Source organism: Blastocystis sp. subtype 4 (genome assembly GCF_000743755.1).
Source record: "Blastocystis sp. subtype 4 strain WR1 chromosome Unknown seqid_0344, whole genome shotgun sequence".
In the NCBI taxonomy this organism is placed as follows: domain Eukaryota; class Bigyra; order Opalinata; family Blastocystidae; genus Blastocystis; species Blastocystis sp. subtype 4.
The window spans coordinates 1-9,829 of NW_014569203.1; the positions used below are offsets into that span (position 1 = coordinate 1).

The window sequence follows — 9,829 nt, forward strand, 5'->3', positions numbered from 1 at the left end:
CTATTATGGAAAGAAGGGATTAGTGAAGACAATTGAAGCCGATGCTCCTATCGAGAATGTATGGACTCAGATCACGGCTGCTCTTGGAAGTGCTGAATTATTATATGTTTGTTGGAACATCCTTTTCTTCACGTATGAGAATCTTACCATTTTTGGTTCTATTATCGATTGTAGCAGCCAAACCAAGATTATTCTTCTCATCTAAGGGATCGTTTCGAATACTTCAAGTTGGCGTATTTGATTCTACCCATATCTAGTTTACAGACACTCATTATGGTCGTGATCTGGATATTGATAAGCAATCAACTCAAGTTATGAGGACAATTCTGAATGTGACTGTTCCTGATTTTGTGGCTTTTACAGGTGATATGATCGCAGGTAACTGTCTTATGTTCTGTTTTCAGATAGGGGGAGAGTGGAATCATACAGAAGGGTGGTTTGAGGATCAGTGGCATCATTGGACTCTAGCAGTACGAGAACAGAATGTTCCCTATGCATATACGCTGGGTAATCATGATGATGAAGCCAATCTCTCTCGTAAGGAGATTATTGAACTCGATATTACCAATCCAAATAGTTTGACTTCTATATATTATTCTGAGAAAGATGGGGCAAGTAACTATGTACTTCCTGTGTATCGGAATAGTACTAGCAATGAAGTCATTCTGAATATATGGTTCTTTGATTCAATGGACTATCGATGTTATGGTGTGGATGGTAACGGTTGTGTATCTTGGAATATTGTTGAATGGTTCCGTAACACTCATGCCCGTCTTGTCCGTGAACAGGGAGGAGTGAAAAGGGGACTAGCCTTTATGCATATTCCTCCACAGGAGTTTATGTATGCTTGGGAGGTAGTTGTTTGTGGGAAGGATCATCTGTAGCATTATCCGTCCAAAGGAAGTAAAAATGAGAAGGTCTGTTGTCAGGCGATGAACACAGGGGTCTTCGCTGCCATGAAAGAGAGGTTGGCATTGATGGGTTTGTTGAGTTGAAGTGGGTCGATTCAGGGACTATTTGTGGGCCATGACCACTGCAATGATTATATTTCCAATATGGAGGGGATCCTCCTTGGGTATGGAAGGAAAACAGGAATTGGTGGATATGGTCCATCCCCAGGGTATGTCCTAGAGGTGAAGATGATATGAAGTCAAAAACATGGAGGGCGTGTTATTGACTTGAAACTGGATAATCCAGATATCGACACATACATTGTTCAGGAGGATGGTACGATTGATCGTCAGAAGGTTCGTTTAGGAGTCAGTGTTCCACAGACAAAGTGTGACACATGAGCGATTTTCTTGTTTGTTGACATCCTTATATTGATTTCCATGGATGACGTAGATGATAGACTTCTGAGAAGGTTTATTATTTACCTCTTTGTGTTTAGTGGTATACTAGTGTATAATCTCTTTGGTACCCACACTTTTAAGGTACTCCCTAGTTTTCGGGATTTACATCCTGTACCTCTACCAAATTGTATTATGGAACCATTTAAACACTATAATGGAACACTTCTGTCTCCAGAGGGTCAAGATCGTCGGTGGCAAGAATATTCGGATTATTATATTCGGTATCAAGAGGAGCTATCCAAAAGATCTATCGAACACTATGTAGTTTATACGACAACGAACTCTGGACTCGCAAACAAGCTTAATGGACTAGTATCTAGCTTACTCATTGCAATGGTGACGAACAGAGGTTTACAACGTACTATTTATTTGAAAGGGTTCTTTTGTAGTTGATGATTGGGCAAGTTTTGATTCCTATTTTAACCTTCCATTGTACAACCACCACTATTTGGGGAATTGTATCGAAATCGTTTTTGGATCATTTGTAGCAACTGTATCCAAGGGTTCACCTCTGAAGATATGGAGACGATGCATCGAAGCGAAGAGACTACTTCGAGGTCATATTGATGATGCATTTGGTGATAAGAACATCAATGTGATCACGAATTGTCCAATCTTTCGTTCTCTAGCCAAGAATGATTTATACTATAAGGAGTTTGTTAATCGAGGATTGGTTCGGCAGGCAAAACAGGGTGATTATGAAGCAATTGCTTCGGAAGTGTATTATCGATTGTTGAATTTCTTTTCTTTGGAGAGTTCACTGCAAACTAAGCTGGATAGTGTAACAAGTAAGTGGAAAGATCGATATGTTGTTGGGCTGCAGATCCGAGTTGGTTTGGGTAATAGCGCATTTCTTGATAATTGCAAGTTTCTGTTTATGGACGATATCAAGACATTTGTGTACTATGCTGATTACTATTCCAATCGAACTAGTTTACGTCCTCTATGGTTTGTAAGTACAGATTCTCCTGAAGTAGAAAAGGTTCTTCATGATCGCTATCCAGATCGGGTGTTTTTCCTTTCTGAGCTTCCGATGAAGCATTCTAAGATATTGGCATACAATTTCTTTGAACCTTCTGTACAACGCGCTATTTTGGATAATTATTTGCTCTCAAAGTCGGATTTGCTATTAACAACTGCCTGGAGTAGTTTTGGTGAGATGGCCTTGGGAAGGATGCCGAAGGGGACAACAATTATGATTACTCGGAGTGATCCTATTCGTGATCCACCACCTGTCTTGTCGTTTATACATTAGGATGTAGCATGTTTGGTTTCTTTGTTTGATACATGTTTACACTGATAGGTTATTATGATGTGTGCAAATAGGTTATTTGGGGAATAGCGACACCTTGGGGTTGCGGCATCCCATTCTTCGGCTTCCGCAATGTAGGCAGCTTGGTCATTTCTTCCAAATACTATGTACAACGGAATTGGTTTGAAGACTGCTCGTGGCTCTGGAACAAATGGATTTGTTCAGCGAAATATGAGTTATATACGACCGTCTCGAATGTTGGAGTTCGCTCAGCGAATGGAACCGCAAATCGTTGAACCAAAAATGAATAAGCAAGACAAATCTCTTGTAGAACATCAAGTGAGGAGAGAGATCGAAGTTGCTTTGCTTGATTTAGAGGAGACTATGAAAGAACAAGGGTACAAATTTGTTGTTCATGCTTGATAAATAGATATAGTGAAGAGGAAATCAAGAATCGCGTGGAAACAGAGAGGAAACTTCGGATGAGTGAAGTTGATGAAAAAGTTCGCAAAACAATGGAGAAGAAATCTATGGAAGAGGCTGAGAATGAAGACGAGTTACATGACTATGGTGGAGAGGAAGGAAAGCGACTATGGATGGAGAGTGGAAAGAAAGAAGAGGAAAACCGTCACCATTCTGATCGACGTGAGAAAGGTCGCAGTCATAGTCGTAGTCGTAGTCGAAGTCATAGCAGAGGTCACAGTCGACATCACCACAGTCATAACCACCGACATCACCATTAGTTGTATCATAACGTTGTTTGTTTAGTCACTTGATTGTTATGAAGACGATTCTTATTAGTATTCTCTTCAGCTTTCTCTTTATCGAGTGTTCTACATTTGGTTTGACAGTCGAGGGATCGGGAAAACGAGTAATTACTGTCTTTCGTTACTGATAGAATAGTGCTTTTCCCAACATATGGAAGAATATGTACTGACAAAAGGAAAGTTTTTTCTTAAAGATGTTTCTTTATTTAAGGAGGATAAGACAAACATGGTGGTAAAGGTGAATTTATTCTTGAAACATGAAATATAGGTGTATAACCCAAATAATAAGGTCATTTATGAATTACATGACTTCAAAAAGGGAAAGTTCTATTTCAACATACCAATGGCCGGAACCTATACTACGTGTTTCGAAAATGGAAGTTGATATGTTTGATGTTATGAATGAGTAGATTCATTCCCTGTGGATCTCTTTTTCCAGTACAAGTCTGGTATTGAGGCGAAAGATTACTCTCATCTGGCTCAGCTCCAGAATATACTTGAGGTGGATACACAGACACAGTGGATTATTGATTCTCTGTATGCTGTCCAAGATGCTGTAGAGTAAGATGAAGGAATTGGTTTTTTATGTAGTGTAATTCAGGAACATGAGGATGAGATTCGTTCCATTGCCAGTTTTTGTAGATGCTGGGGTTAACGTGTAGTGGATCTTGATTACAAGGTAATCTTTTTCTCGGGTATCACAATTGCTGTGTTGATTATCCTTTCTATTCTTCAGACTTGTATGCTTAAGCGTAGGCTAGTAAAGGCGAAGCTGTTGTGATTAATTCTTGTGTGAAAGAAATATTTGTTAATTAGACTTTTTATATTTGTCGAAATCCATATACGGGCCAAATGGAGAGTGGAGATCAATGGGGAATTTCAGTCCGGCATACCAGCTCGTTCCATTAGGAGCAATCTTCTTATCGTATTCATCACCCAAAGAATGGTTCACCAGGCGATGATCAGCTTCATCAGCGCGAATCACGAGCAATGCATCACGTAATGTTGCATCATCTGGGAGGCCCCAATACTCTTTCGTAATGGCTGTTGCAGGAGGATTCGCCAGTTTCCCCTTATCGATGCGATCTATCATCTCTGTATAGGAGTGAACAGCATGCTCCTCCAGGAATCCAACAAGTCGATGTGATGTTCGGGGGGTAAAAACGAACATGAAAGAAAAGAGGGTAACGAATCCAAACTGTAGCAAGCGAATGAATAGTTTTTGGACCATGGTGAGCTTGGTATAGGTTCTCACAGCGAGCAAGTGCATACGCTCATTCTCTGCCTCATCCACAAGAGGTTTGATCCATTCATTAGGCTGGAGGCGACGAAGACAACGTAGATGATGCAAATTACTACACACAAGTCCGGGAACAGAGGCAACACTTTCCAAGAAGATTGCCCTCCTGATATAGTTATCTCGGAAATATAGATTTCCGCAGTAGAACATAATGTTTACAATTCCGGAGGCAATACGATCACTCATACCTTCTGGGGTCCGTTCAGGCTGTTCACCCCAACATTGTTCCAGAATGCGTAAGTATTCTCGATCACTATTCACATACTATCTTATGATTCGTTCCGAATACTTACCCTCGTACTATAAATGTGGTACACAGTGTTTGGTTTCTTACTAGATACTCGATGAAGGAGTTCTTGACTGACGATTCCCTCAGGTGAAGTCGCTACAAACGCGCGAACGATATTTTTACAAGCTAACTTAGGAGAAAGAAAACGCACCGAAGGAATCATCAAGGTCTTTTTGATAAGGATTTGATGGGTTTTATTAAAGAGAATTGGGTCTCATCATTACTGTGTTTTTTTCCTAATACACTCAGTATACTCTAAAGAATATTACTTATTCTATAGGTTAGTTGAAAATACAGGTTCTGATGAAATAGATTGTTGGGAATCGCATGGAATATCAAGATCCAGTTCGGTATTATTCCTGAATAAGGGGTCATATATAATTGGGGGTCATTATGGAAACGTTTGGGATCATGTGAGCTTATGACGCATCAGTTATTGAAATTAAGAAACAGGCAAATCATATCCTAAAACATCTTAAGCCCGGTCCTGCTCACGGAACCACTCAATTGGAGGAAGGTTTTCCACAGGTCCATAGGCACTCACTGCAACTGGTCGATTTACCAAATATCTGTCTGCAACCTCTCTTACACGATTAATGTCAATAGCATCAATGCGAGCAAAGGTTTCCGCAGGAGTTAATCTGCGACCATACATTTGCATCTACTCCTCATACTTTCCAGTTACTACTACCTGTCTTCCAATATCTTCCACAATATTTGCAGAGCCATCTAGTTGCATCAATAAGGTCGCTTTCAATTGTCGTTTGGCATGCTCTACTTGCTCTGGCGTCACAGTATCTCGCACATTCCGTAATGACTAGTTCTCAATCTGATAGCAGTCTTACTTGCATCGTCACCTCCATCAATCTGGGAATTGTTTCTTTTGGACACTCAGTATACACACCAATCAGCGAAGTATCCTTGTAACAGGTGAAGAATGTACTCACCGAATGAGCAAGATCCTCATGAGCAACCGTCGTACAAAACTGGGAAGTCAGATTGGCTCCTGCACCTGACATCCGATTCCACTGACCGAGTACTGTTTGAATGATCATAAACACCAGAGCATCAGCATGTGCCCATCCTTCCGCTTCAAATGCAACAGCAATGGAGCAGAATGGATATTCGTCATCCTATCGACAACAGCTTCTATCCACACTTACAATCAGCGTCTTGATGGAAGACGTAAACTGCTTTGTCAACGGAGGAACAATCACTCCATTCGTTGGCTTAGAAGGAAGATGACCAAAGGTCTTCTCTGCCATTTCCACTAACTACAAATAATTCTGATTCTCCAAGTGTACATGCTGATGATTGATAGATCCAGCACCAGCTACGACAACACGAGGCGCAGTGTAGTGGGTCTGAACATACTCTACGAGATCATCCCGAGTGATTCTACATATAAACAACCATTTCGAATTCCACCTCTTGATATTCTTTTCTGGACCCAAAATCGTTAGCCCTAAGCCACATCCTTGGTAGGCTGTTTCGTGCAATAAATCAAACACCACTTCATATTTGTTCTGGAACACATCATCGGCTTCAAGCAAAATCGTTCGTCGTTCACTATCCACAGCAGCAGGATCAAACCTACAGACAAAAGAAGTACAATGAGATACTTAGAATGCAACAGAATATCACTCAAAATGTCCATGGTTTGGCCAATATCTTTGTTGAAGCATCGCGAATAATATACAGTCTGCTCTCGACTCGTGTATCTACTTCTAACAACCCTATAACTATGTACGCATTCAGATGAGCACCAATATTCTCAATATCCTTTTCAATATCGATACGGGATCTCCGTTGTGTTCCTTTAAATGACAGATGTTCAACATAATGGGCAACTCCATTCTTCTCCTTCGTCTCGTAGCGACTTCCTGTATCAATGAAAATGCCTACAGAAGACGTTTGACCATATCCTCCCTTAGAATCAGACACTGAATCAGATACCTACTTGTGATGCAACTCTCACTCCGTTAGAAAGTGTTGTTACTTCTGTAGCAGGGATATTGAGTAAATAACTTGGGATTTGGGACGAAAGAGCTCTCTTTACCGTATTCTATTCCATCAATAGATTCGAAGAATCCATCTACACTTAGGAGAGAGTTTGGAAAATGTCTTGCTACACGAGACAACATAGTTATGAAGATAACAACAAATATTCAAATGACAAAAATTGGATTCATTTCGTTCTTTTTCATTTGGCAGCAAAGACCCATTTCAGAAATGAGCCGAAGTAGTGTATGTGATAGTTATACCAATTTATTCATTTAGGGACGACTTCCTCCTGAAGTTAATCGGATTCTATATGTGAAGTTGGTTCCTAAGGTTACTTTTGATACTTGTAGAAATCTCCCATATAAAATAACAAATGAAGAAATCTATGATATATTTGGCAAATATGGCGATATCCGTCAAATCCGAGTGTAGGAATCCAATTTCGATTTTTTGGGCTTATTATCTAGTGGTGAGACCAAAGAAACGAGAGGAACGGCATTTGTCGTTTACGAAGACATTTATGATGCAAAGGACGCCGTAGAGCATTTATCCGGTTTCAACGTTGGTGGAAGGTACCTTGTAGTGCTATATTTCCAGGCTACAAAGTGTGGATTCTTAGTTTGAATGATGGACGTAGAGCCAACAAGACAACGGATCTGGAGAAGAGAGAAAAGGAGATTGAAGAACTGAAAGCCAAGTACGGTCTTGCCAAGTAATGTAGTTGATTCCTTTATTGTGTGTTTGTTGTTCCAGAAACTGGTACTGCATGATTTTGATAGAAAACACGAAAACAATTAACTCCTCTTCGTTATCGTGGAAACCGTAGTAACCTCGGTTCATCTATCATTTCTTTTCCTTTAATGTTCTCTTTAGCTCGTTGTGTTGCACGAGTGGGTATCCCTACTCGAATGACAATGTATTCTACACGTCTTTATCATGATCTTGTCATTGATCATTACGAGCATCCCCGTAACGTTGGTATGCTGCTTCTTATTTGTGTTGATTAATGATTAGGATCTTTTGATCAGAATGATGATGATATTGGAACTGGAATTGCAGGAGCGCCTGCTTGTGGAGATGTAATGAAACTTCAGGTAGATAGATGTTTTTCAGTGATAATAGGATAGATTAAGGTTGCTGATGGTAAGATTGTGGATGCCAAGTTTAAAACCTTTGGCTGTGGATCAGCTATTGCATCTAGTTCTGTTGCAAGCGAATGGGTGAAGGGAAAGTCTCTAGAAGAGGCTCTAACGATTAAGAACACGGATATCTCGAATCATCTGAAGCTGCCACCAGTTAAATTGCATTGCAGGTTTGTGTATCTTGGAAGGCCTTAGTTCTAGTCTTCTCGCTGAAGATGCCATTAAGGCAGCTGTAAATGACTATGTGAAGAAGTCGAAGAAAACCCAATAATGTGTAATTTATCTTTCCTTTGTTTGTGAAGTAAGACACCGTTCGCACCTGTTCATTGTCTTGTGACTTACAGTCCTTTCTACGTCCATTTGGAATGAATTCTTCTTGATTGATTTAGAAATGTGAGAGAAAAAACAAGTGAAGAATCATCCCTCAAGAGTGAGACAGAACCGCGGTCATCGTGTAAGTTCAAGAAACCAAATCATCTCCAATAACCATCCTCTCTGCCCATGACTGGAGGTAAGTGTGTTTAAGATGAAGAGACATGCGATATAGATACAAAGAGCAAAGAAAAGAAGAGTTCGAAGGAAAACGACTATGTGATAAAGTCTGAGAATAAGACTCCAGAATTGGACACTAGTGAATGGCCACTTCTGTTGAAGAATTATGACAAGTTGAATGTGCGTTCTTATCACTATACTCCCATTCCTGTTGGTAATTCTCCTCTGAATCGTCCAATAAAGGAGTATATCTCGTAACTCTTTGATTTGTGGATGAGTGATAGTTATGGCTGTATCAACTTGGATAAGCCGGCAAATCCTTCCTCTCATGAAGTAGTCGCTTGGGTAAAGCGAATTCTCCATTGTGAACGTACAGGTCATAGTGGAACTCTGGATCCAAAGGTGACAGGTTGTTTGATCATTTGTATCGACCGTGCGACTCGTTTGGTGAAGAGTCAGCAAGGTGCTGGAAAGGAATACGTGTCGATTGTTCGTCTTCATGGAGCTATTGAAAACGAGATGGTATTGAAGCAAGCACTGGAGAAATTGACAGGTGCACTATTCCAACGTCCTCCTCTGATTGCTGCTGTGAAACGTCAGTTACGTATTCGTACAATCTATGAGAGTAAGATGATCGAATATGACCCAAAGAATCAGTTGGGTGTATTTTGGGTGAGTTGTCAGGCTGGAACATATATTCGAACTCTGTGTGTTCATTTGGGTCTGTTGTTGGGAACAGGCGGCCATATGCAGGAGTTACGTCGTGTACGATCTGGAAATATCACTGAGAATGATGGGATGGTAACAATGCATGATGTGTTAGATGCTGAATGGTGTTATGAGAATGGAAAGGGTGAGACATATCTCCGTCGAGTGATTCGTCCTCTGGAGATCCTTTTGTTGAAGCATAAGAAGATTGTGGTAAAGGATACGGCAGTGAATGCAATCTGTTATGGAGCTAAGTTGATGATTCCAGGTCTGCTTCGTTTCTCTGACAATATTGAGATTGGTGATGAGGTGGTGTTAATGACAACCAAGGGTGAGGCTGTAGCAATTGGTATTGCTCAAATGACAACAGCTGTGATGGCATCGTGTGATCATGGCATTGTGTGTAAGCTGAAGCGAGTTATTATGGAGCGAGATACGTATCCTCGACGTTGGGGACTGGGACCTGTGGCTCAGAAGAAGAAACAGTTGATTGCTGCTGGTCAATTGGATAAGGTAGGAGGAG

General features: G+C 40.6%; 8 protein-coding genes across 8 annotated transcripts; 6 read left to right on the forward strand and 2 right to left on the reverse strand.

Moving 5' to 3' along the window:
- Positions 1 to 134: 134 nt before the first annotated feature.
- JH06_4451 (ser/thr phosphatase family) lies at positions 135 to 2,607 on the forward strand (the record flags this gene model as incomplete). The annotated part of the gene is made up of 9 exons (XM_014670051.1): positions 135 to 227; positions 258 to 378; positions 409 to 854; positions 885 to 967; positions 998 to 1,120; positions 1,151 to 1,281; positions 1,345 to 1,710; positions 1,742 to 1,810; positions 1,841 to 2,607. The coding sequence occupies 9 exons, from the start codon at positions 135 to 137 to the stop codon at positions 2,605 to 2,607; spliced, it is 2,199 nt and encodes a 732-aa protein (XP_014525537.1).
- Positions 2,608 to 2,769: 162 nt separating this feature from the next.
- Positions 2,770 to 3,347, forward strand: JH06_4452 (hypothetical protein; the record flags this gene model as incomplete). The annotated part of the gene is made up of 2 exons (XM_014670052.1): positions 2,770 to 3,002; positions 3,035 to 3,347. 2 exons carry the CDS (start codon positions 2,770 to 2,772, stop codon positions 3,345 to 3,347), a joined length of 546 nt encoding a protein of 181 aa, XP_014525538.1.
- Positions 3,348 to 3,714: 367 nt separating this feature from the next.
- On the forward strand, positions 3,715 to 4,152 carry JH06_4453 (hypothetical protein; the record flags this gene model as incomplete). The annotated part of the gene is made up of 4 exons (XM_014670053.1): positions 3,715 to 3,751; positions 3,782 to 3,932; positions 3,963 to 4,003; positions 4,034 to 4,152. The coding sequence occupies 4 exons, from the start codon at positions 3,715 to 3,717 to the stop codon at positions 4,150 to 4,152; spliced, it is 348 nt and encodes a 115-aa protein (XP_014525539.1).
- A 27-nt stretch (positions 4,153 to 4,179) lies between these two features.
- JH06_4454 (alteRNAtive oxidase) lies at positions 4,180 to 5,123 on the reverse strand (the record flags this gene model as incomplete). The annotated part of the gene is made up of 3 exons (XM_014670054.1): positions 4,180 to 4,935; positions 4,965 to 5,056; positions 5,084 to 5,123. The coding sequence occupies 3 exons, from the start codon at positions 5,121 to 5,123 to the stop codon at positions 4,180 to 4,182; spliced, it is 888 nt and encodes a 295-aa protein (XP_014525540.1).
- A 312-nt stretch (positions 5,124 to 5,435) lies between these two features.
- Positions 5,436 to 7,104, reverse strand: JH06_4455 (mitochondrial-processing peptidase subunit beta; the record flags this gene model as incomplete). Its single annotated transcript, XM_014670055.1, has 10 exons — positions 5,436 to 5,621; positions 5,652 to 5,777; positions 5,806 to 6,093; positions 6,124 to 6,234; positions 6,265 to 6,358; positions 6,389 to 6,553; positions 6,583 to 6,681; positions 6,711 to 6,889; positions 6,921 to 7,025; positions 7,060 to 7,104. 10 exons carry the CDS (start codon positions 7,102 to 7,104, stop codon positions 5,436 to 5,438), a joined length of 1,398 nt encoding a protein of 465 aa, XP_014525541.1.
- Positions 7,105 to 7,192: 88 nt separating this feature from the next.
- On the forward strand, positions 7,193 to 7,680 carry JH06_4456 (hypothetical protein; the record flags this gene model as incomplete). Its single annotated transcript, XM_014670056.1, has 4 exons — positions 7,193 to 7,207; positions 7,241 to 7,392; positions 7,432 to 7,569; positions 7,602 to 7,680. 4 exons carry the CDS (start codon positions 7,193 to 7,195, stop codon positions 7,678 to 7,680), a joined length of 384 nt encoding a protein of 127 aa, XP_014525542.1.
- Positions 7,681 to 7,824: 144 nt separating this feature from the next.
- JH06_4457 (iron-sulfur cluster assembly protein 1-like protein) lies at positions 7,825 to 8,377 on the forward strand (the record flags this gene model as incomplete). The annotated part of the gene is made up of 4 exons (XM_014670057.1): positions 7,825 to 7,942; positions 7,979 to 8,058; positions 8,092 to 8,276; positions 8,308 to 8,377. 4 exons carry the CDS (start codon positions 7,825 to 7,827, stop codon positions 8,375 to 8,377), a joined length of 453 nt encoding a protein of 150 aa, XP_014525543.1.
- Positions 8,378 to 8,607: 230 nt separating this feature from the next.
- JH06_5581 (hypothetical protein) lies at positions 8,608 to 9,829 on the forward strand (the record flags this gene model as incomplete). The annotated part of the gene is given in 3 exon segments (XM_014670058.1): positions 8,608 to 8,625; positions 8,641 to 8,852; positions 8,883 to 9,829. Coding segments are annotated over 3 exon segments (1,177 nt in total), but the record flags the coding sequence as incomplete, so codon positions are not given.